Source organism: Pelophylax lessonae (assembly GCF_965119305.1).
Source record: "Pelophylax lessonae genome assembly, chromosome: 9".
NCBI classification, from domain to species: Eukaryota; Metazoa; Chordata; class Amphibia; order Anura; family Ranidae; genus Pelophylax; species Pelophylax lessonae.
In genome coordinates this window covers 183774529-183801288 of record NC_138776.1, presented here as the reverse complement: position 1 = coordinate 183801288, position 26760 = coordinate 183774529, and the positions used below count along the sequence as shown (strand labels likewise).

Below are 26760 nucleotides of genomic sequence, written 5' to 3'. Positions count from 1 at the left end.
TTTATACATCCCAGTATTCTGTTGGCTTTGCTTGCAGCGGCTTGGCATTGCATGCCACTGCCAATCCTGTTAGTCTACCAGTACCCCCCAGGTCCTTTTCCATTCTAGACTTACCCAGAGGCCCCCCCCTAGTGAGTAGCTTGCTTTCTGGTTTCTGGCACCCAAGTGCATTACTTTACATTTTCCAACATTAAACCTCATCCTCAAGATGTGGATTCCTGTGTGCAATTATCCATTTATTTGCATTTAAGGATTATGAACATTTTTATGGACTTTAATTTCATTATTGGATATCTTCATTTGCCATACTCTACCTAGTGTGACTTGTTTATGTTTAATGAGCATAACATTCCACCTGATTCCATATTTTCCAGAAAAGTGCTTACAGTCTACATACAGGAAATGAGTGACAAGTCTACAAAATCTTGTGTACTGAGTTTTATTTCAGCATTCAAAGCCACATTTATCTATGCAGTTCATTTTATACAATTAACCAATAAGTGCTATTAACATTATAAAGAGCAAGACAATTCAGAGATGGATCATTTGTCCTTTTAGTGAAAAGAAAACAAAAAACACAAAGCAAACAAACACAGGCCACAAACAGTAATGTAAAAACCTATAGTTCAAATGTAAATTCTTAGAACTTAGGCTAAACAAGTAGGATTGAATGTGGTACATGAAAGCTGTAAAACATATTTCTCTCCAGTGATCGGTGAAAGTTTGCACACTAAGCATTTGTGAGCAAGCAGTAGATCTAATAAATGACAAACTTGCTGACACTATGTAGTGTGTGGAGAGGAATAGGTGTCCCAGAAGTTTCTGGAGGAGCAGTAAATCACTGAAATAATTGTATGGCAACAAGTCATTTTTATGTACAACAACTCAGCTCCACCTTCCTATGATAGAACAGAAGATGGGGTGTCATTGAAATTCACTTTCAAAGGTGCATTTACAAATGTACCTTTAATGAATACCTGAGAATGACCAGATCTCAATTCTTGCACAAAGACAATTCTGAGTGTAAATTTATTAAACAAACCCTAAATAAATATTCCAGCATATAACATATTCACAATGCAGTCTCAATGCCAAATAACTAAAATGTACAATTTCATACATTGCATTTTATTTACATTATTAATCAGTTTCCTTAAACTGATTTATATTGCAACACAATATTTCATGAATGTCACATCATGTCTGTAACTATGTTACAATCTTAACAGCAGCAAAATCTCATTTATGTCCTATTTACACAATGTTTCAGCATACATTACATACAGTATATTTATAAAGCAGAAATTTTAAAGCTCAAGGTTTAAGTGAGCATACCTATGTTCCCACATGAAAAGAAAAACAGGTTAGAGTAAAAAGCACTTTAAGGAATTTGAGTTTTGTGTTTTTACATAACTTTCAACTACGTGCTAGTGATAGGGAGGTGAAAATCATTGTTGTCAAAGATCAAGGGTCTCTTGGGTGGATCAGGGTTCTTGTCAGCTTTATGTAGAAGCTTAAAAAGTCCAGTTCCAATGTTCATAGGTATGCCCATAATTATGCACTCGGAGACTCCTAATAGAAGAGACAAGAGTATGAGTACTGGTATGTCAAGTAAAAAGTTCAGCCTAGGAAAAGTACAGTTGTCCAATAAGTAGTAATATCTTAAATTCTTATTAAATTCCCTACAGGATCAAGTGCAGGTAGCACATGGTTCCTTTTTGATCTGTCCTTCATTTGATATTCCCCCCCTAAACTTCTAACCACGTTGCTAGCAAGAGGATGGAGAATTATTTATTTGAGAGTTGACTGATGCTTGTCTTTGGCAGCAGGTGCAAGGTGGAGACAGGCCCGACCATTCAGCACAACTGGGGCGTCAGGGTCATAAACATTTATAACAAGAGCAAACTCTTCATTGAAAAGCCAAAAAAGATCAATTAGTGCTGCAGGTCTGTGTGAGCTAACTGTGGGCACACTGGATGTTTACCATCAACCTGCTTACCATCACACGGCCCCAAAGCGCTGATTGATCTTATAAAATTGTTAATGAACAGACAGCACCGGTAGAGCTCTGAACAGACACAATGCAAGCAAAGGAGAGGGAGCCCAGTTCTGTGCTGTAGCATGCCATAAAATCAGCTTCAGCCTGGAGCTACAGCACAGCCTGCAATAAAAATAGGAATTTTGACCTACCTGTAATTTCATTTTGGAGTACAGTACAGGACACATGGCATGTATTTATAGAACAGGGGTTATGTGCAAGCTACCTTCAGGTGACTGGAAATTAGCAAAAAAATGATAGGACAGTCTATCCTATATAACCCCCACAAACTTAAAGCGGAGTTCCGGGCACAGAAACCATTTTTCAACAAACATACCGCCGGGACAGTCAGGGCTAGTACATTCCACAATGGCTAGCCTCTGATCTGTCCCTTACCTTTTAGAAGAAATACTCACTTTTAAAACTTCTTCTCCAGCGTTGCCATCTCCGTTGTGGGCAGCTGAAGCCAGCGCGATCCTCTTTGGCGTCTTCTTGTCCCAGAATGCGCCTGCACCGGCCCCTCTCGTCACTTCCGGTGCGGCGCCGCATTCCTCCACAGCTTCTGGGCATGCCCAGAAGCTGTTTAGCGGGGAATGCGGCGTCGCCCCGGAAGTGACGAGCGGGGCCGGTGCCGTCACATTGATTCCTGGGAGCGATGACGTTCAGCTCCCAGGAATCATCGCAAGACAGGAAGTGACGGAGCCGCAGAACCGAGGGAGGAAGTAGAGAATAGGTGAGTATATTCAATCTCCAATTACAAGGTGAGTGAAAAAAAAAAATGCCTCACTATCCAATTCCTTTTCAGGTGAGGGAGACCAAGCGGATGGGCACAAAAAAAAAAAAAGTTCGTTTTTGTGCCCGGAACTCCGCTTTAAGCTTTGAAGGAAGCAAAAAGGAGTAATGTAAGAGATGGAGGAGGGTCCTGTGTTCTGTACTATACTCCAAGACAGGGGATTTGCAGGTAAATCCTAATTCCTATTTCGTATAGTACAGAACATGTATCCACAGACCATTGGACATCCCTATACAATAACCTGTGGGGTGGGTAATACAGCAAAAAAAAAAAAAAAAAGTGTTGACATGGTCACATAAACCTAGGATTAAGAACCAAAAAAAACAAACCATCACATTGCGGCCAAAGCTCACATCTGCCTGAATATCCACCTGGTAAAACTTGGAGAACATGTCAACAGAGGACCTGCACTCTGAAGAGGGGTCTTCTGTTGCAGAGTTCATCTAATGGCTCCCTGTTACAGGATGTTGATGAATTGTTTCAATTTCTCTTGGAAGTTTATTATCCTTCTGAAAGACTGAATTGTCCTTTGAAAGTTAGAAGATAAACTTGTGGATGAGAAGTTTTTGAGGAGATTGTCCATGTACCCTGTGACATGGATGTCCTGGGTCTGTAGAGGAGCCAGAAGCAGGGGCAAGCACTTTTCTAAACACTAGTGGTGCAAAGAAGAACCCAAATGGTAGCGCTACAAATTGGAAGTGTTCATCTCCCCACAGCAGAAACACAGAAAGCATTGATGTAAGAGAAATATGCGGGATGTGCAGATAGGCATTTGTGTGACAGACACAGTGAATGACCTTGATTACTTCTGGAATTTTGGCACAGGAAGAAATCGGTTCTTCAGGGCCCTGAAGAGGCAGAACCTCGAAACGCATCAGCCAGTTTGTGAACTATTTTTATCCATGATGCGATACTGTGGGCACTACAGCCACTCCAATGTGATATATCCTTATCAAGCACTGATTTGGGAGTACCTTTCTTATACAAAAAAAGCTTTTTTATACGAAGGATAATGCACTAGGCCAGTGCACCCTCGCTTTATTTGTTGATTTCAGTTACCCAGACATCCCTAGTCTTGTAGGGGCAGCAAGGCAGCATTAACCCGATTCAGCCTGGAAGGGAATACTAGAGTAGAACCTCTTTGAGGCCAACCTTCAAGCGCAGGATAATTGTGTGGTGTCTTTTTTGAAGCGTCCTCAAAGATATGTTCCTGGTCTATATTTGTCTTGTCCATTCAGCAATAGTCTGGAGATAAGACATGGCAGCAGCTTGTAAGAGGGCTTCAAAACAGACCTTAAATGGGAATATCCTCAATAGGAACTACAGGTGCATCTCATAACATTAGAATATCAAAAAGTTAATTTATTTCAGAAATTCAGTTCAAAAAGTGTAATGCATCTATAAAAAATATACGCGTTTCAAAGAGTGATACATTTCAATGGTTATGGCTTATAGCTAGTGAAAACCCAAAATTCAGTATTAAAATATTACATACGACCAACATAAAAAAGGATTTTAAATACAGAAATATTGGGTTACTAAAAAGTATGTCCATGTACAGTATAGTATGCACTCAGTACTTTGTCTGGGCTCCTTATGCATGAATTATTGCATCAATGTGGCGTGGCATTGAGGCGAGCCGCCTGTGGCACTGTTGAGGTGTTATGGAAGCCCAGGTTGCTTTGATAGCGGCCTTCAGCTTGTCTGCATTGTTGGGTCTGGTGTCTCTCATCTTCCTCTTGACAATACCCCACAGATTCCCTATGGGGTTTAGGTCAGGAGAGTTTGCTGGCCAATCAAGCACAGTGATACCATGATCATGAAACCAGGTATTGGTACTTTTGGCAGTGTGGGCAGATACCAAGTCCTGCTGGAAAATGAAATCAGCATCTCCGTAAAACTGGTCAGCAGAGGGAAGCATGAAATCCTCTATAATTTCCTGGTAGAGGGCTGCACTGACTTTGGACTTGATAAAACACAGTGGACCAACACCAGCAGATGACATGGCTCCCCAAATCATCACTGACTGTGGAAACGTCACACTGGACCTCATGCAACTTGGATTCTGTACCTCTCCACTCTTCCTCCAGACTCTGGTACCTTGATTTCCAAATGAAATGCAACATTTTCCACAGTCAGTGATGATTTGGGGAGCCATTTCATCTGCTGGTGTTGGTCAACTGTGTTTTATCAAGTCCAAAGCGCAGTCCTCTACCAGGAAATTCTATGGCCCTTTATGCTTTCCTCTGCTGACCAGCTTTATGGAGATGCTGATTTCATTTTCCAGCGGGACCTGGCATCTGCCTACACTGCCAAAAGTATCAAAACCTGGTTTAAGGATTATGGTATCACTATGCTGGGTTGGCCAGTAAACGTGCCTGACCTAAACCAACATAGAGAATCTGTTGGGTATTGTCAAGAGGAAGATGAGAAACACCAGACCCAACAATGCAGATAAGCTGAGGGCTGCTATTAAAGCAACCTGGGCTTCCGTAACTCCTCAGCAGTGCCACAGGCTGATCACTTCCATGCCACGCTGCATTGATGCAATAATTCATGCAAAAGGAGCCCCAACCAAGTATTGAGTGCATACTATACTGTACATGGACATACTTTTTAGTAAGCCAATATTTCTGCATTTAAAATCTTTTTTCATTGGTCTTATGCAATCTTCCAATTTTCTGAGATAATGAATTTTGGGTTTTCACTAGGCTGCAAGCCATAATCATCAAAATTAAAAGACATAAATGCTTGAAATAGATATCATATATCACTCTGTGTGTAATACATCTATATAAAATATATGAGTTTTACTTTTTAAATTGACTTTCCGAAATAAAATTAACTTTTTGATGATATTCTAATTTTATGAGATGCACCTGTATAAGGTGTTTATTGAGGAAGGGAATTGCAGCATCCACAACTGTAAAAGATCATTTTGTCTAGCAGAAGGCAGCAGGAATGCAGCAACATGTAGTTTGTGTTTCCAGAAGGAGTAAATGGGTCAGGTCGGGAGGTGTGTCGCCAACTGCATCATCCTCCAGATTAAGGAGCAGAAAAAAAGATTGGATTTTCTGATTTACCTGAAAAATCCTTTTCTAGGAATGCATCACAGGACACCAGTATAAAAGACTCATAGGTTTCCTAACTGAGATTGTCATGGGGCATATTTTGGGTTCCTCCAGTCTGGTGTTGAGAATCTTTGGCTTGGAGTTTTATCAAAAAGACAAATCTTGTTTGAAAGGCTCCAAGCGATTCCTTGGTTTCTCCTTACGTAAAGGTTGTCTTTTTGGTTGCAATTACCTCAGGCTTGCAGGGCCTTGGAGTTGGCTATGCTATCCTGCAAGGAACATTTCACGACTCTTAACCAGGATAAAGGTGGTGTTGAGGTCTCAAATACCTTCCTACCTAAGGCGCTTGTTTCTAATTCCACCTGAATCAGGACATTTTGTTACCATCCATTTACTCCTAAGGCCCCTTTTCACACAGGCAGACCATTCAGCTCCGCCTGTTGGTTTTTTTGGCGGATCTGAACGGTCCCCCCATGCATTCCTATGGGGCATCGGATGGCAGCGGAGACATGTCCGCTGACATCCGACCCGATCCGTCAAATCAGGACGGATGGAAACCCTATTTTCCATCCGTTACATAGTTAGTGAGGTTGAAAAAAGACAACAGTCCATCCAGTTCAACCTATGATGCGTGTGTGTGTTTGCTTTTAACCGTACATTGTATACCCCTGTATGTTGTGGTCTTTAAGGTGTCCATCTAATAGTTTTTTGAAACTATCAATGCTCCCTGCTGATACGACTGCTTGTGGAAGAGAATTCCACATCCTTACCGCTCTTACAGTGAAGAACCTCTTACGCACTTTAAGGTTAAACCGCCTTTCCTCTAGTTTTAGTGAGTGGCCACGTGTCTTATTGTATCTTCTTTCTCTGAATAGTTTGTTCCTTATGCTCGGGTCACCAGTACAGTATTTGTACATTGATATCATATCCCCCCTCAATCGTCTCTTGTCCAGAGAGAAAAGGTTCAGTGCTTGTAGTCTTTCCTCATAGCTGATGTCCTCCATTCCCCTAATTATTTTTGTTGCCCTTCTCTGGACTTTCTCCAGTTCCAGCACATCCTTCCTGAGGACCGGTGCCCAGAACTGGACAGCATACTCCAGATGTGGCCGGACCAGAGTCTTGTAGAGTGGGAGAATAATCTCTTTATTTCTGGAGTGAATCCCCTTTTTTATACATCCCAGTATTCTGTTGGCTTTGCTTGCGGCGGCTTGGCATTGCATGCCACTGCCAAGCTTGTTGTCTACCAGTACCCCCAAGTCCTTTTCCATTCTAGACACACCCAGAGGTTCCCCCCCTAGTAAGTAGCTTGCCTTCTGGTTTCTGGCCCCCAAGTGCATTACTTTACATTTATCAACATTAAACCTCATCTGCCATGTAGTTGCCCACCCCGTTATTTTGTTCAGGTCTGCTTGCAAGGTTTCCACATCCTGCATAGAAGATATTGGCATGCCTAGTTTAGTATCATCTGCAAATACTGAGATTGTACTCGATATCCCCTCCTCTAGATCATTTATGAACAAATTAAACAGGATTGGCCCCAGGACAGAACCCTGGGGGACCCCACTTTCCACACCCGCCCAATCCGAGTACTCCCCATTAATCACCACCCTCTGTACTCTCCCCTGGAGCCAGTTCTCTATCCAGGTACTCACCTTCTGATCCATACCTACCTTCCTTAGCTTGTACAGTAATCGTTTGTGGGGAACGGTGTCAAAGGCCTTTGCAAAGTCCAGATACACCACATCCACAGGCTTACCTTTATCTAGGTGGCTGCTCACTTCATCGTAGAAGGTTAATAGATTGGTTTGGCACAAACGATTTTTCATGAATCCATGCTGATTACTACTTATAATACCGTCTTCATTACTAAAGTCTTGTATGTGGTCCCTTAACATCCCCTCCAAAATTTTGCAGACTGCAGATGTTAGGCTGACCGGCCTATAGTTACCCGGGATATATCTCGGCCCCTTCTTAAATATTGGTACCACGTTGGCTTTTTTCCAATCAGCTGGCACCATACCCGTCTGTAAACTATCCTTAAAGATCAAGAATAATGGTCTGGCAATCACCTGGCTGAGCTCATTAAGAACCCTCGGGTGCAAGCCATCCGGTCCCGGGGATTTATTTATGTTAAGTTTCTCTAGTTTAGCTCTAAGTCTATCTTCTGTTAACCATGGCGGCACTTCCTGAGGTGTATTATTTAGTTCGGCCTTACAAGCTGGGTTCGTGTAGCCCCCCGATTCTTTTGTGAAGACTGAAGAGAAGAAATGATTTAAACACTTCCGCCTTTTCTCTGTCCTCAGTGGCCATATTTCCTTTATCATCTTTTATGGGGCCAATGTGTTCTGGCCTCGCTTTCTTACTGTTTATATACTTAAAGAACTTCTTGGGGTTCTTTTTATTCTCCTCCGCTATATGTCTCTCGTGTTCTATTTTAGCCGCCCTGATTTCATCTTTACATTTCTTATTACACTCTTTGTAATGCTTAAATGCTGCCAATGACCCCTCAGTCTTGTATTTTTTGAAGGCCTTTTCTTTAGCACTAATATACATTTTTATGTTGGAGTTTAGCCACCCAGGGTTTATTTTTGCTCTTTTAAATTTATTTCCCTTTGGAATGCACTGGCCAATCCCCCTGTTTAGTATGCTCTTGAAGCACTCCCATTTTTCCTCCGTGTTCTTTGTTCCCAGGGTTCTATCCCAATTGATATTTTCTAGCAGCAAGCGCAGTTTAGGGAAATTGGCGCTTTTGAAATTCAGTGTCCTTATATTACCCCTCTGCTTCCTATTACTGTAATTAATACTGAAACTTATTGACCTATGGTCACTGTTTCCTAAGTTGTCCCGTATTTCTATATCCGTGATCAGGTCTGTATCGTTGGTAATCAGTAGGTCAAGTACCGCATTGTTTCTTGTCGGTGTATTCACCATCTGACCCATGAAATTGTCCTGCAAAACATTTAGGAACTGCCTAGCCATGGCTGAGTGCGCGGTTCCTTCTGCCCAGTCTATATCTGGATAATTAAAGTCCCCCATTATAATGACATTTCCCATCCTTGCTGCCAATCCTATCTGTAAAAGGAGGTCCGCCTCACCCTCCTCCCTCTGGTTGGGGGGCCTATAGCATACGCCCAATATTACCTTCCCCACCGTGCCTTCCCTTTGAAGCACTACCCATAGGGATTCTGCCTCATCCATAGCTCCATTATTAATATCATCCCTCATATTTACCTGTATACTGTTCTTCATATACAGACATACCCCTCCCCCTTTTTTACCTTCTCTATCCCTGCGATAAAGGGAATACCCCTGAATGGTCGCCATCCAGTCATGAGAGCTGTCAAACCAAGTCTCAGTTATCCCCACAAAATCTAAGTCCTCGGATAGGATGAGAACGGACAGACGGTCCGTTCCCATCCGATTTCCCCCATAGAGATGCATGGGGAACTGACAGCTGTGTCTCCGCACACAGCTCGGAGGCACAGCTGTCCTCCTGCTGCTCAGCGGGGGATCGGCAGCTCGATCCCCCGCTGAGAAAAACTGAATCCGTCCGACGGACAGATAGTGTGAAAGGGGCCTAAGGAGAAGGTACTTTACTTCTTTGATGTTGGAGCTGTTTAAAGTCTACAGCTTAGTTTTAACAGTCCGATCTTCTGTTTGTTCCGCCTGAGGGTCCCTACAAGGGTCAGGCTGCTTCTTGATCAATTATTTCTAGGTTGCTAGCAGTTTTTTTCTTCATACGTTTAGCAAGTTCTATTGGGTTGAGGTTTATGTCTCTGTGGATGCCAGGGTAGAAAGTCTTGTGGGCGACTTTGTAGTGGTTTTCTCCCCTTTTCTGTTTGGGGCTTTTGGGCGTGTTGGTCTTGTTCGTGTCAGTGCTTTGTGACATCCTAAACAGTCATAAATATTAGCACCGATGTGTCCTGTGATGTAGGATTAAGATATTAGGACTTTTGGTTTACCTCTAAAATCCTTTTCTTGGAGTACATCACAGGACACAGAGAACCCATCCCCTCTTGCTTGTGTTCCTCATTGCTATTTCAAAACGGAGGCCTGGTTAAGATGGGGGGAGGTTATGCTTGGGAGGAAAATCCTGCCTTTTTTTGGCCAGTGGCCATTCACCTGAGAGTGGCAGCACAACCCAAAAAGTCACTAATATTAACTCCTCTGTGTTCTGAAATATGCGATTAGGAAACTAACATTTTTACAAGCAATTTAAATTGGCAAGGTCAAATTGACAGGGGCCCCACAATAAAAGTGAAGAACTCCCAATTCCCCTGCCTATAAAAAGCAAATTGTGTATGCAGTCTTAATACAAATCTGAAATCCCTGGTGGGCCTACAAAGGGTCATGACTTTACCTTTTGTGTTGATCATACCCTTGAGGTCTTCAGGATCTAAGAACCATACAAATGGACCAGGGCCCTGGACCTATGTAGTACTCTGCAGCTAACCACATGTTTTACTCCCTGCCAAGGTGAGCGTCGAATGCAGGATCTAGCTCCCAAAGCAAACCTTACAGGCTGACCTCAGATACAGTCTCAGTACAGTCCCCAAGATAACATTGAAGGGAAAAACTGCTAAATAGCCCAAGGGAGTAAGCACTCAAATACCTTGACAGAAGAGTCAGTAAAAAAAAAAAAAAAAATCACCTGATAGATACAACCCATGGTCTATGAATACAGGTCTTGTACTGTATGATTAAGATATGTTATTTTAATGTACAAGGGGTCACAGATCTACACACACTTAGCCCCTTGGGGATTTAAGAGGAATTTTTAGGTTGACAAATCTTCAAAATGTAAGGTGCTTCACTACAGACAAAGCTCTGAGTATCCTTGCAAGCATTCAAAGGTCTTTTATACATATAAAAAAAATAAACTAAAATAAACAAAGCACACTGCTATAGTGTAGATTACATCACTTTAAAAAAAATATATAAAAATTGCACTCACAATGAAGTGACTTGATCAGGGCATATCACCAAAATACAACATTCACTGGACTATCAGTTGCTGAACAATCATGAAATGTCCTCTAAGAAAGCAGCAGCACACTACTCACCACAGACAGAGTCTTTCTGTCCAAAATAAGCTGCATCAAACAAATGGTCAGCCGTTTTCTCAAAAGAAGCCAGCATCAAAACGCTCTCCTTCATCTTAGCCAGGCCAAAGCGAGTGATACCAAGCACTTCTCCCTGAAAAAAAAAAAAAATGCACGCAATTAGCTTATAACCAAACATAGTAAATTAGGATACACAAGAACCATGTTGCATCATAAAAAGGAGAAAAAAAAAAAAAGCCTCATTTCTTAATTGACAGTTTTTACAACAATAGTCACTGCGGACAGGCGGCCCACACAAAGTGATGTACCCATACATCGCTGCCTGCTTCTGGGTTTAGGGCACGTGCATGCATGGGAACACACAGGGCTCTGAACAGAGGGAATAATCTCTCAAGTTTCTCATCCTGCCTAGTACACACTTTTTTTTTTTTTTTTTTAAATAAATCCAGCGGGCTGAGAAAGAAAAAAAAAACAAAAAACACAAAAAAAAAAAAAACTGAGCAGCTCAGAGGGAACTTGCTGTACTAACTATACAAGGTGAGCACAGTGATCGCCCCGCTGTGCTATTGTTTTCTGACAGGGGGACTGCCCTGCCCGCCAGTATAACATTGGCTGAGATCGCTGATAGAATGCTGATCTGCAGAGGTTTTTCTGGCATGCCCCTTCGACAGAATCTGGACGTCCAACCAGGTTCTGTCAGACAGGCTGCCGCACACACAGTCCAAATGATAGCTGGTTTATGTTGAACAGGATGATATTCGGCTCATGTGTACCAAAATTTTCGAAATCTAGGAGTAAAAGCAGCACACTTCACACATATTACACATAGTTAGGCACATATGTAATCCCCTTGATGGCCCTAGATGTTAACCCCTTCCCAGCCAGTGTCATTAGTACAGTGAATATTATCACTGATCACTGTAATAATGCACGTGGGAGCTGCCAGTCGCAGGACAGGCCCTATAGAAACGGCACGGGTAGCCGTTCCTTCAGAGCGCATTCACTGATGACGTAATTGGCGCAGTATACAGTAAATATCTCCTAAACGGTGCATGTTTAGGAGATATTTACAGTACCCATAGGTAAGCCTTATTATAGGCTTACCAATGGGTACAAACAAGGGGAATTGACTTTAATGGAGATTAAATATCAGACTATTATTATTTGACGTAAACAAATTAAAAGGGATAACCGTCACATTCTAGAGCACCGATATACATTTTTTAGAACAAATATGCATATAATAGTAATTTTGCATGTGTACAGCATTTAGTAAACAAAATTCTACACTTTAAACCTACCTTGTAAGTCATCAGATCAGCCAAAAGCATGACGTGACGTCTGTCAATACTCATCCCATGATTTACCATGGTATACTGGATCTCATTTATAATGGTGGAGCGTGCAGCTTCTATACCTATAGTCTTTTCCACCTAAACACATGATATTAAATATTACACCATCTTATGAAATAAGTGTAGTACATTAAAGTTAGCACAAGTAGATTTTAACTTCGTTTTTCTGTAGTACATTAAAGATACACAAGATAGAGGGTTTTCACTGGGTTGTGCTGCAGGCTTTAGGAGACTGGGACACTCAAGCAAAGCTAAAACGACAGCCCAGCATAGCCCCTGCCACTCCCAGCACACCCCAGTGTTGGAGCAGGCATTAATAGGAGTGGGAGGAATTTTGCCCATGTTCCAAATGGTTTTGTGAGTACAATGTGTATGCCATTTTATTTTAATAAATTGTTTTAAAGATATTGCGCTAGGCTGGTGCGCCCTCTGTCTATTCCTTTTTTGAAGGAGTCAACTGACACAGAAGCTGCAGAAAACCTGCAGTAGCTATGATGCAGTCAAGTCTTGATTTAGCAAACACAATTGAAAAGATACAGAGAAGAAAAAAAAACTCCATAAAAGGATGTAAGCTTCTCTCAATGTAGGAGAGAAGAGATCCAATACCTAAGGATGCTGGCAAAGAACTGAGGCTAGCTGTGAGTGTCCAATCACCTGATGGTAGTTGCATATAACCCAGTTGTATAGCAGGTAAGAAGCCCATGTACTGTACGGTTATATAAAAATGATCACATTGCGATTAATCACAGATCAGAGAACATTGCTATATATAAACAATAAATAGCTGAAATATTTAAACGCTATGTTTGAACACTTGGTTAACAGCAAAAATTAGTGCATTTGCTCTTTTTATTTATTATTTGAATACAAAAAGTGCTATCCGGACATTGCGGTGAAAGTTTATATATTGTAACTAGTGTTTAAAGGATATAAAAAAAAAAAAAAAAAGGAAGGAAGAGCCAGATTGCTGATGCCATGCAGGTTTCCTGCACACTGTACATCCTGTACAGGTAAGCCAATACTCCGTGACAGGAATACTCAATGAACTACCTCGGCACTACACAGCGCTGTGGTAGTTCATTGACAAGCCGACAGCCGCTAAGGCTGTTGAGGACTTGCAGTTCATTCGGACACAAAGCTGTGTATTAATGACGCGGCCGTGTGCTTTTAAAAACTGGAACCTTTTATGGGGAACTTCTCCCCATACTGCTGCCACAGGGAGGGGGCAGCAAGAGGCAACTGCAGCACTTGGAACATATTCCCCCCTAAAATCAGGTGGAACATGTAACATGTTCCAAAAAGTGAAATTATCCTTTAGGTGTGATCACAGACTAGTAATCTTCAAGTATCTCCAGAGGATTTGGGTATTCAGGTTACCTAAAGCAAAGCTGGTGAAAAAAATCCCTATAAAGTTTGAAGGCAGGAAGCTGGCAAAGGCACTTTTTAATGCCTACACACACCATTTAGAGCTCCCAGTTGCTGTGAAATAAGCTTTTAAATGAAATATAGGTAGGCTGGTAGCGTTAAGTAGTTCTACAGTCTATAGGTTTTTAACCTGAATTATCCGGATTAATGTGAAAAACCTTCTATTGTGTCCCCCCCCCAAATACTTACCTGACTCCTGTATCGATACAGTGCTATGCCCAACTGCCGATCTTTTCTCCCTCTCTTTCTGGTCTCAGGGGCTTTATGGAGAACAGAGGTAGCCACTGGCTACTGTTGCTGTCAGTCAAATCCAGTAAACACAGTGAACAGAGCAGGATCAATGAACACACACAGCCCAGCTCAGGAGGGAGCCTGTATGTCTGCCCCCCCACAAAGCAAGCGGCTTTCTATGGGGACAGGCACAGCAGAGTAGGAGCTTAGATCGCCGGCATGGGACCCTAGTAGAGAAGGTTTTGGACTGCTGCACAGAGAATGCAATTCTAAACCGGTTTATTTTTTTAATAAAAAAAATAAATGTTATAACCTTTTTAATGGGTAATGTAATAACTTTGAAGCCTACCTCATAGGTGTTGTTTGAAGTGGTATGTGAGCCCTTAACCCCATGGGTAGCCATGACAGCACGGAGATTATCACCCTCAACCAAAAGTTTGTACTTTTCTTTTCCACTCTGTTCATCAATATGTATGACAGCACGTGACACTTCAGGAATACCTTGCACCACCACCTGCAAATGTAACAGAATTAAAACATCAGGCAATGTATTATTTTCCCTTACAATACACTGTATTGATTTTTTGTCAAATTTACCAAACTAAAATTAATTTGGAACATCTCAGGTAACAGTCACATATATGCACAACTATCATGCTGAAAATCATTTTAAAGTGGGTCGTACTTGATAGCTGCATAAATAACAAGCACAATTTCAGTGATGCCAAGGTGAAAAAGAGGGCACAACTCCCAAAACGAGTTAGCTCTTACATCTAATGTTTTCGTGGTGGGACTTATCGACCAAGGCTGAAACATATAAGCTGCAAGCCTGTTGATGTTTTACGTTTGTGAGTATCCATTTGTTATTTGGAATTTAATAAATTGTATGGTTGTAATGCATCAGGCGTTGCGCCCGCTTGTGTGTTTTTTGCATATTCGTGAACACCTCCTGCCTTACCATAAGGTGGTCAACATAAGCTATATTATGCAGTAGCTTGTACATGGTTGAAATAGAAGGACTTGTGTCGTTTTTTCAACCATACTAACTATGTAAACTATATGTTTTTTGTTCTTTGTCCATAACTTTTTTATTAAAATAAAACTGGAAAAACTGGATTTTTGTCTTACCAAAAAATCCTTTTCTCTGATGTTCACTGACGGACACAGCTCCATATCTTCTTAGACCCTTGGGCTTATACTGCTCTCTCCACAGGAGTATGACTAGGCTGAAATAATTTTGGGTACACCCCAGGGGCAGTCCCAGGGGGTATACTTCCACTTCCTGCTCTAGGACTAGGACAGATTGTAACAAGCAGTGTCAGAAAAATACATAACCCAACTCAACAGAGGGGCAGGTGCTGTGAGTCAGTAAACCTCAGAGAAAAGGATTTTACGGTAAGACCAGAATCCAGCTCTCTTTTTCATTCACCGATGGACACCACTCCATATCTTCGTAGACCCTTGGGACGTCCCACAGCAGTGTCAATATGAGGGGTGGGAAAAACAAAGCAATATACGCAATTCCCAAAAAGGGCTAAACATAGCCAACAAGGTAAACCAGGAGCTCAACCAGGAAAAACTGGAGCTCAATACCAGGAAAAAATACACCCTCAAGAGGCAGTTGCCTCTGCAACCACAGCCTGAAAAACTTTGCGGCCGAATGCAGCATTCGAAGATGCAAGTACATCCACCTTATAAAACTTTGTGAATGTGTGTACAGACGACCACATAGCTGCCTTATACACCTGAACCAATGACGCCTGATGACAGAAAGCCCAGGAGGCACTATGCGCCCTTGTAGAATGCACCTTGACAGGGAAAGGAGGAACCTGACCCTTAATAGAATAGGCCTGCACCACTGTCTGTCTGATCCATCTGGAAATGGTCGCAGCAGATACGGCCTGCCCCTTACGAGAACTATCCATAAGGACAAACAAAGGATCAGATTTTCAAATCGACTCAGTCGCAGCCGGGTATACCCTGATTGCCCGAACCACATCCAGTGAATGTAGGGCAATTTCTTTAGGATGTTTCGGCTTAGGACACAAAGATGGCAATACAATATCCTTATTTAAATGAAACCCAGAGACGACCTTAGGAAGGAACACCTGACAGGGTCGCAACACCACTTGTCCCTGTGAACCACCAGGTAAGGTGACCGACAGGACAACGCAGCCAACTCTGACACCCTACGCACAGAAGTAATAGCCACTAAAAAGGCAACCTTCTGTGACAGAGTGAGAAGAGGAAGTTCACAAATATATTCAAGAGTAGGTCTGTGAAGTACCGAGAGTACCAAATTGAGGTCCCAAGGAGGAGCCAGATGGTGAACCCCCTGCACGAAAGTGTGAACCAAGGAATTCGCAGTCAACGGCCATTGGAAAAGTATTGCTAAGGCGGAAATATGGCCCTTGATGGTGCCCAGAGCCAAACGCTGATCTACACCTTGTTGTAGAAATTCCAGAAGGCAGGACACGGAAAAGGAGTCCTTACCTGGCACCCCTGCACATGATTGAACCCTTACCTGGCACCCCTGCACACGATCCATCCACTGGGCCAGGCAAAGCCTGATCGCCCAATTCTCCAGGATGTTTATCGGTAGACTGAACTACTCCCGAGTCCAAACACCTTGAGTAGAATCTGAGCCCAGGACACCGCCCCACCTGGACAGACTGGCATCTGTAGAAATCACTGTCCAATACAGGGGGAGAAAGGACTTCCCTTGCCGAAGTGTCGGGGAACAGAGCCACCAAACCAGTCTGGTTCACGGACTCAGAGCCGATTTCTGAAAATTCAGCATCAAGCTGAACTCCTGCAGAGTTCGCACAGTGATATCCAGATCGACCTCTAGAGACGACAAAGACTCTGGCCGCAAAAGAAAGTTGTCAAAGTACCCAAGTACTGCAATCCCCTTCTGCCTGTACAAGGACAACATCAGGGCCAACACTTTTGTGAACATGAATTGATAATGCTTCTTTCCCACGGCAAAGGCGAAGGAAACGCTGATGCCCGACATATATTGGGATATGAAGGTAAACGTCCTTGATATCGATAGAGGCCAGAAAATCCCCTTGATGAAAGAATGCCACTACCGTGTGAATGGACTCCATCCAAAATTTCTGAACCCGCACAAAGCAGTTCAGAGCCTTGAGGTCCAAGATCGGGCAGAACTTGCCTTCCTTCCTTGGAACAGTAAACAGATTTGAATAAAATCCTAAAAACGTTCTGACTATGGAACCGGCACAATCACTGCTTGTGATAACAGATTCTGCACCGCCCCGTAAAGACCTTGTAGCCAATCCGGGGACAGGCGCAAGTTGGAAAGGAAGAACCTTGCCAGAGGCAAAGATCGAAACTCGATCTTGTAACAGAATCGAATCAACTTGTGGAACCATTTGTCTTGAATGAGCGAGGTCCACAAGTGCAGGAAAGAAACAAAGATGTCCCTCCATCCCAGAAGCGGTTGAGGGCGCCCCTTCAGGCAGAGGAGGACTTGTCTGCAGGGCCAGTGGAACCCGCTTTTGACTTACCGACCCAGGGTTTCTTGGAGCCTCCCGTGAAGGTACGGGTGGATCTCGATCCCTTGTCCTGCGAGCCTACTGGACGAAAAGCCCGCTTGTGAGCCGAGAAAAAAAGGACTCCTTGCTCTTAGCAACCTGCAGAAGCAGAGTACTCTTACCACCCATAAGACCCCTAATGATCTCCCTCCATAGAAGCACCGACCAAACAATCTTCTGCAAAGGGAAGGTTAGTCAGCACCTTTTTGGAAGCCTGGTCAGCCGACCAGTACTTCAACCATATCATGCAGCAAAGGGTCACCGCAGTCACAGATACTCTGCAAGCCAAAGGGGCCGCATCCATGGATGCATCACAGATATACTGTAGCCCCTGTATCAAATGATGTGCCAGCTCAGGAGGAGGTTGACCCCACCTCCAGATATTGGCAAAGAAGCTTAGCCCATTTTGTTAGGGTCTGGGAAACCAAGGTGAAAGCAAACACCGGCCTCTAAATTGAACCCGCCACGATAAAGAGATATTGGACCACATCCTCGGCGCTCTTGTCCACAGGATCCCTTAAAAGACGGGGAATCCTCCACCGGAATCGTGGCCTTATTCAATCTGGAAACCTGAGAGTCCACCACTGGTGGAACCGTCAGCTTCTTTAAGAGAGTCTTTTAAAAATATATCCTAGCGAAACGCTTTGGTATTCCAACCATGCATTTCGGGGACCCCCACTGACTAACGACAATCTCATCAAAATAGGCAGGAAAGGGGAACACCTTAGTCACCTTGGATGGCCTACGGGTGCCAAATTGCACCGGCGCAGCAGCAGCTGTGTCCTCCAATTTTAAAGTTTCCCGGACCAATACAATCAGTGCCTCAACAAGCTCCTTTTCATGCACAGCCATAGTGGAAGAAGATTCATCCTCACTATAAGAGCACTCAGAGTGCGTGGACGCAGACCCAGTGGGTTGACTCATGTCGGCGGCGGCCAAATCCACCTCAGACTATGAGGAGGCAGAGGATAGACTCTGAGGAGGCAGAGGATACAGGTGAAGGCGGGGAGGTGCTTCTTGCCAGGCCGCTTTTGCAGGGCCATATCAACTTTTGACACAAGTGACTGCAGGATCGCCGCCAGGGCCTCCAGGGCAGACTGAGACCTAGAGGGTCCCGCAGCTTTTGAGAGTGGGTCAAGTGGTGATACCTGCTCCAGGGAATCCATGGTTAATTTGGAGGCGGCCCTTAATATGCAAGGAAATTTTTTTTATTAAGAAAAAAAAAAAAACCCTCACACCGCTTCTGCTATGGTAATGCAAGACCCAGCGCACCAGCGTCGCGGCTATAGCAGAAGAAGGAGCTGTATACCCGCAGGAACTCAACACCACCTATTCAGAGCAGGATACAGAGTGCCAAGCTGCTTGCCATGCTGCGTTTAGAGAGGAAGAGGAAGCGCAGTCACTGACACTAGAGGCCCACCGCCGCTTCACAGGCTACAAGAAAATGGCAGCCACATTGACTTCAATGGGAAACTCCACAAACTTGGCCACCGATGCTGTATACAGCCATCCACAACAAAATGGCAGTGGCACCTAGACCCTACAGGTACTTTGTAATGCACCGGGGGGGCCCTCACAGGGACACCCTGTGCAGCCATTTGCCGCAGGAGCATCCGAAACGAGCACGCTCCCACTTTCCTCAAGCCCATCACCAATGACATCCCATACACCACAACAGCTCGTGCACCCCGAGAGGGAACTAAGGACTAAGAGGGGGGGGGGGGGGGGGGTAGGTGAGAGCGACCAGCACAGGGGAACCCTGCTAGTGAGGGAGAGAAACCATGAGGGAAGGAAGGGCACAGAAGGGGCCTACCAACCTGAGGAAGGGCCCGCATCCACCCCAGTATTTCCCAGAAGGGGACACTACTCACCATACCTGGGAACCGAGCGGGAACCACTCTTGACAGTCCACCACACCATCTTGGAATGGGGGTGCTGCAGGCCAGAGGTATGCTGCGACTCTGGCCATGACCATTATCGTGACCAGGGATATGCGTCCTTGCGAGGTGCTTCACTCGCCGACCAGCCCCCGTCCAGTGGGCCTATGTCGCCGCCAGCCCAACGCGCGGACCTAATAGTTGCGTTGTGCTCGCTGGACAGACTGGAAAGACTGTAAGGATCTAGGTAGGATATCCAGTGCGTCGACCAGTCCGGCAGTTGATTGTAGCTCTCACAGGAACCAAATTGATTGTAGTTCTTGTAGTAACAGAAAATAAGAAAAAAATCCATTTAAAAAAGGGAAAAAAATTCCAGGACTGCAGATGCCAGGGGCATACCCAAAATTATTTCTGCCTAGTCCTACTCCTGTGGAGATAGCAGTAGAAGCCCAAGTGTCTAAGTAGATATGGAGCTGTGTCCGCCAGTGAACGAAAGAGAAAGTTTATTTTTTTATAAACATCTGAAGCATAGTAATATTTTGAAATACAATGTTCTTAGTTTTTTACCTAATCTCGATCTATGGGCAAATAAACTTTTACCTAAAGGGTAACTCCACTTTCAAGGGGAAAAAATAGGAAATAAAGAATAACAGTGTATACAATTGCAATACGTCATATTGTAATTGAATTTCATTAAAAATAACCTTTCCTTTTCAATCTGCAGCCGCTGTAATTTTCCGAAAATGCAATGCAATATGGCTATCTGGAGGTGTTCTGTACATAGTGTGTCCCCAGAAACATTATTTCCTGCTTGTGTGATTGGCTCACTAAATTTTTCCAGAAGTCTACACTAAGATACAAGTCAGATTTCTAGCATCCCCTGAAACAAAAATGTCATTTTTGGTGAGTTACCCCCATTAGGAACACGCCTAAAGGGATGCAGGCCCAGCAGATGTCCTCAATAATGCTCTACAGGCGCACAGCTGATTGCTCATTTTGAAACCACTCCCATTAGATTAATTTTCCCAAAGGGGCAGAGGAACACAGAGGAATTTCTTGAGAACAAAAGACAGGAATCTGCAACAAAGGATGCTCTAAACCTTGTTATGTACATAGATCACTCAGAGGGGGAATTTGTTTTTTTCTCAACAAAAGTGGAGTTGCGCTTTAAATATATTTAATATCCACAAAGATTATTATTCCACTTTGCATGCAACAATACCTTTGCAAACCGAAATTTTACCATGTAAATCTATCAATGACTTTATAACTGATGTACATAGTCAGCACAGAGAGCATGGTTGTGGATAGGATCCAGCAAGTCCAACCACTATAGCCTGCCTGCAGAAAACTACAGGGGAGTGGATACAAGACCAGGGGCGTACCGAGGGGCTGGCCAGAAATGCGCCTGCCAGAGGCGCAGGCCGAGGGGGGGGGGCGCAAAAAAATTGTCAGTGTTAGCGGTGATTGTTGCCCCCTGCTCAGCCCACGCCCCAAGGAAGCGTGCGGCTCCAATCCCGGAGCTCTGTGTCCACTCCAGGTGGCAGATGGATTTCTGGGAGCTTCTCAGGTACAGAGAGCTGCTGTGTCCCCGCCCCCCCCCCCCCCGGGGAGCTGTGCTCAACTTGTGTCCTCCCTGGATATACTCCCCCCACCACCACCCTCTGTAATGTGCAGCCTGTATGTCGCTCCCCCCTCCCATGACAGGTTATAACGTGCGGGGTCATCTGTGTCTGCATTGTACCTCTCTCTCCCTGTCACTCCCCCCTCATCTCTTCCTGTCACCCCCCTCTCCCCGTCACCCCCCCCCTCTCTCCCGCTCACCCCCATTCTCTCTCCCTGACACCCGCCTATCTCTGTCACCCGGCTCTCTCTGTCAAACCCTCCTCCCTCTCTCTGTCAAACCCTCCTCTCTCTCTCCCTCTCTCTGTCAAACCCTCCCTCTCTCTCTCAAACCCTCCTCTCTCTCTCTCTCTCAAACCCTCCTCTCTCTGTCAAACCCTCCTCTCTCTCTCTCTGTCAAACCCTCCTCTCTCGCTCCCTCTCTGTCAAACCCTCCTCTCTCGCTCGCTCTCTGTCAAACCCTCCTCTCTCTCTCTCTCTCTGTCAAACCCTCCTCTCTCTCTCTCGCTCTGTCAAACCCTCCTCTCTCTCTCTCGCTCTGTCAAACCCTCCTCTCTCTCTCTCGCTCTGTCAAACCCTCCTCTCTCTCTCTCGCTCTGTCAAACCCTCCTCTCTCTCTCTGTCAAACCCTCCTCTCTCTCTCTGTCAAACCCTCCTCTCTCTCTCTGTCAAACCCTCCTCTCTCTCTCTGTCAAACCCTCCTCTCTCTCTCTGTCAAACCCTCCTCTCTCTCTCTGTCAAACCCTCCTCTCTCTCTCTGTCAAACCCTCCTCTCTCTCTCAAACCCCTCCCCCTCAGTCTCTCTGTCAAACGCTCGCTCTCTCTTTCTGGGGGGGAAGGGGGGGGGGCGCCGATACAGCTCCTCGCCAAGGGTGCTGGAGACCCTAGGTACACCTCTGTACAAGATCAGAGACCATGCTTAAGGAGAGAAAACTACAGTATCTGGTCTTTTTTACAAAAACCTCATGTATGGAGGCAAACAGCAGGAGTTGTTTCATGCTGGGTTACTGCACAGCTATACACAACGGACACCACAATATAAGAATACCATCAGGGCACTCACCTTTGGCAATTCCTGTTTTAGTGTCTGCAGGACATAGTACATGGAACTTTTATTATTCTCTCTTGGTGTGACACACAACACAGCCTCTCCATGAACAGCAATATCTCCAGGCTTTACACGGAGCTTAGACAAACAGATGGAGTATCTTACAGTCTCAGCATTTACCTGGAAAACGTAAAACCAAAAATAATTTTCTTTAAAGAGAACTGCATAGTAGTCTTTTACATATAAAAATTGCAGTAATTTGATTCCATTACCTCAAGCCTCAACAAGCGGATACGTTCCAGTGAAAGCTTCACCAGGAGGAAACAGTCATCAGGAAGAAACACCTCCTCCATGTACTCTGATATCTGCCAAAATTAGTTAAAATTAAGTAAAAAAAAAAATCTTGTTATTTCTATTTATTGGAGTCCATGATGGACACATTTGCTCAAATAAATTGTGGGCCAGCCCAGTATTTTGTGATAATGCAGTACTAAGAACAAAATCAGACACAGAGGGGCCTATCTTCCTCAATGGACTCCAAGATATACATTTTATGGCAAGTACAAAAATCTTTTCTTGAGACCATAAGCTTGAATCAGTCACTAATAAATGGGGGAGCAGGTCGTTTCTTCCTTACAGGAACTACCAGCAATAAGTGTCCGTCTTTCGAATGGATACAGTAGCTGCAAGGTAAACCAACAACTCACACTACGTTCAAACAACAGAGGGAGATCTCTTGATGGAGTGAAACCAGATAGAGGGATGAAAGAATGATGTCCAAGTTAATGTGTAAGGCCTAAACTAAGGTAGAAAAAATGGATTTTTGTAAAATCTTACCGTAAAATCCTTTTCTCTTAAGCTCATTGACAGACGTAGTCCTCGTTGATTAATAACAACTCGGGTTATACTGCCCTCTACAGGAGTAGGACTAGACAGGAAAGAAAACGTTCTGGCCACACCCTAGGGGCAGTCCCAGAGGGTATATCCTCTCACTTCCTGCTACAGCAAATCAGTTATGTCACAAAGCAGTGTTTAGAGAATTTAACCCAACCCAACTCAAAAACATAGGGGCGGGTACTACGTCTGTCAATGAGCTTAAGAGAAAAGGATTTTACGGTAAGATTTTACAAAAATCCATTTTTCTCTGTCGCTCATTGACAGACGTAGTCCTCGTTGATTAACAACAACTCGGGACGTCCCAAAGCAGTACCACAAATGAGGGGTGGGATAACAGAAATCAAAATCCAGAAGGCCCAACCGGAGCCAACCAGAAGCATCAAGGACTCATCGAGCAAAAAGATGAGACCTAAGTGAAACACCCAACAAACCCTTGAGGTAGACCAACAGTCTCCTTAGATTGCGGCCTGCAAAACCTTGTGGCCAAAAGAGGCATCTGACGATGCCATCACATCAACTTTATAAAATGTTGTAAAGGTATGAACCGACGATCAAGTCATCGCCTTGAAAACCTGGATCGCTGACGCCTGATGGCGGAAGACCCAGGAGACACTAGGCGCCCGAGTAGAGTGCGCCTTAACAGGGAACGGAGGTTTCCGACCCTTAATAGAATAAGCCTGTACCACAGTCTGACTGGTCCATCTAGATATGGTCGCGGCAGACACAGGCAACCCCCTTCAAGGGCTATCCGTGATCACAAAAAGTGAGTCCGTCTTACGAAAACAAGTTCGTAGTAGTCAAGTGTATCCTTCTGAACCCCATCCAAGGAGTGTAATGCAAACTCCCAAGGATGGCTAGTCTTAGGACACGTGGAAGGTAACACAATATTTTTATTCAGATGAAAACTCTGAAAACCACTTAGGAAGGAAGGATGGATTTGGAAGAAGAACCACCTTATCCCTATGAACCACCAGATATGGGGAACATCAAGATAATGCGGCCAGTTCTGACACCCTGCGTGCAGAAGTAATGGCCACCAAGAAGGCCACCTTCTGGGATAATGTAAGCAAGGGAATCTCCCTAATATCTTCAAAGAGAAGTTTCTGAAGAACCGACCACACTAAATTAAGATCCCAGGCGGTAAGGGTGCGCGCACTGGCGGAGCCAGATGTCGCACCCCCTGGCTGAAATTCCGCACCAAGGAATGATTAGCCAAAGGTTTCTGAAAGCAGATTGCTAATGCTGAAACCTGACCCTTGATAGTGCTCAAGGACAGTTTCTGCTCAACCCCTTGTTGCAGACAGACCAAGATTCGGGTCACCGAATAGGTATGTGGGGGAAATCCAAAAGATTCACACCACGCAATACAAGACTTCCATGTGCTGGAAGTCGCTTTCCTTGCTTTAACTAGAGGTAGGAATAACTGAAGCTGACACTCCCTTGTCCTTCAGTACCTGGGTCTCAATGGCCAGGTCATTAAGCCAGCGATTGTAAAGCAAGATGGAAGATCGGTCCCTGAGACCGCAAATCCTCCCTGAGAGGAAGTCTCCAAGAAGCGTCCGCGACTAGCCTCACCAAGTCGGCGTACCAGGCTCGACGAGGTCAGTCCGGAATTTCCAGAATAACTGGAATTCCCTCCACCTCCATCCTGCGAAGAAGTTCCCGCAGTAACTTGAGAGGATGGAAGGCATGCCGTAGCTGATACTGCTCCCACAGGGCGATCAGCGTTTCTGCTGCGTCCGCTAGAGGATCGCGGGTGCGAGCTACAAACCTCCGCACCTTCCTGTTGAGCCAAGGTGCCAACAGATCCACATCCGGGGTGCCCCAATGAAGGGACAGCTAGTGAAAAACCTCTGGATGAAGAGGCCATACCCCTTGATCCAGAATCTGACGGCTGAAATAATCTGCCTGCCGATTTCCCACCCCTGGAGTGAACACTGCGGGGAGATCCGGAACAAACCGTTCCGTCCAACGAAAGATGCTAGTCGTTTCGATGGCCACCAGGACACTCTAAGTGCCCCTTTCTTGACATAAGTCATGACCGTGGCATTGTGCGATTGGATCCGAATCTAGAGCTGCTCGGTCCAGTAGATCAGACAAAATCTGATCGCTCTCAGTTCCGATACCCTATTGGTAACCTGGATACTATCGGAAGGAATGACTTCCCCTGGTTGAGCATCGGAGGCTCCCTGGTCCGCTCGCTCAACCGGATCCGATTGTCCAGGAAATCGGAATTCTGATTCCATAAGAAAAGAATCTCCTTCAGGAGAATTCGGGTATGAGACTGGGTATACGGTACTGCCTCTAAGAAGGCCACCATCCGTCCCAGCCAATTGACGTACAGCAACATCTGAATCGTTGACTGAACCTTCTGGAGTTTCTCCGCAAGGAGAAACCCTCTTGCCCAGGATGTATCCAACATTAGGCCCAGATAGTTCAGTCTCCTGGTGGGAACCAGGGATGATCTTTGGGAAAGCGAAGAAAATGCTGATGTCCTGCGATGATGGGGATATAAAGATAGGCATCCTAAATGTCTATGGACTCCAGGAAATCCCCCTGATGCAGGGTCCAGAAATTGGACGCACCTTGCCCTCTTTCCTGGGCATTGTGAACAGGTTCGAATAGAACCCCTGAAACCGTTCAATGTTAGAAGGGAAGAATCCCACCGGTGGAAGTGATCGAAACTCGATCCTGTATCCTGACCGTATGATCTCGCGAACCCCTTCGTCCGGGGTTCTGGCAAGCCATGGATCCGGAAACCGGTGAAGACATCCCCCCACCCCAGAGATGGGTAGGGGCGCATCAGACTGTATTCTTCAGGCTTGGCTGAGCCGGACTTTTTGTTTAGCCGACCAGCGCCCTTTGAAAACCCTCTGAAGGGGCTTTGGAGGGTTTCGCCTTATCGCCCGCCCTCGCGGAACGAACAAACTCTTTATGAGCAGAAAGGGAAGGTCCTCGTTGGTTACGAGGTCCTCTTTATCCTAACAGTCTGTGGCAAGACAGCAGGTGGTACCGTCTATCCTTTAAAGAGGGATTTCTCAAACGGATAGCGCCTAGCCATGCGTTAGGAAATAACAGGGGTTCGTTTCAAAACGACCCCATTTGGGTAAAGAAAAATCCTTCGCCCTTTTGGTAGGCTAACAAGTACCAAAAAGGAATTTCAGTCTCAGCTACCTCTGCCGGTGTAACCTCAAGACTAAAGGTTTCCCGGACGGACACAACTAGTGCATCCACCACTCTTGTGCTATGGCGGAAGCAGAAACGTTCTCCTCACTGCTGAGGAGACATTACCTGAGACAACAGCCCCATAAGAGGGACCTGCAGCTGCATTGACCAGCTCCGAATCTGTATCTGAAGTATCAGATAAAAAATAGGGGTAGGCGGGGGTCGCTTCTTGATCCCCGTCCCTGACAGGCCACCTCCACCCGGGATACCAAAGACTCCAAAACTGCCGATAATGCATTAAAAACAAGTGGGGTACTGGAGGGTCCTGCGGCCACCTTGAGGGGATCAGGTGGGGATACCTATGCGGCAGGGTCAATGATTATACAAGACATTTGCCAGCGACAAAAAATGACAAAGTAAAAAACTTTTTTTTTTTTTTTTTGTATCCCCCAGTCGCAACAGCGCCCCTCAGTGTTACCTGCCTTTTTGGACCCCACAGAGAGAGAGAGAGACCCCAAGGCTCATCCCTGATGCACAGAAGTTTTCATGAGCTTGCTCAGTGCTGTCCTGTTACAGACAGGAAGTCTTTGGCCCTTTTTCCTGGGTAAAGGAGGCGG

General features: G+C 44.8%; 1 protein-coding gene across 2 annotated transcripts in view; it reads right to left on the bottom strand.

The window, feature by feature from the left end:
• Positions 1–1403: 1403 nt before the first annotated feature.
• Positions 1404–26760, bottom strand: part of POLR3A (RNA polymerase III subunit A) — a 138507-nt gene continuing 113150 nt past the window's right edge. For both annotated transcript variants that reach the window (XM_082266796.1, XM_082266797.1), the window contains 6 exons: positions 22354–22446; positions 22097–22261; positions 14326–14490; positions 12267–12398; positions 10966–11098; positions 1404–1572 (listed from right to left, as the gene is read on the bottom strand). In XM_082266796.1, the coding sequence (XP_082122922.1) occupies positions 1421–1572; positions 10966–11098; positions 12267–12398; positions 14326–14490; positions 22097–22261; positions 22354–22446 (840 nt within the window). In that variant the 3' untranslated portion in view covers positions 1404–1420. The remainder of the gene's footprint in view (positions 1573–10965; positions 11099–12266; positions 12399–14325; positions 14491–22096; positions 22262–22353; positions 22447–26760) is intronic.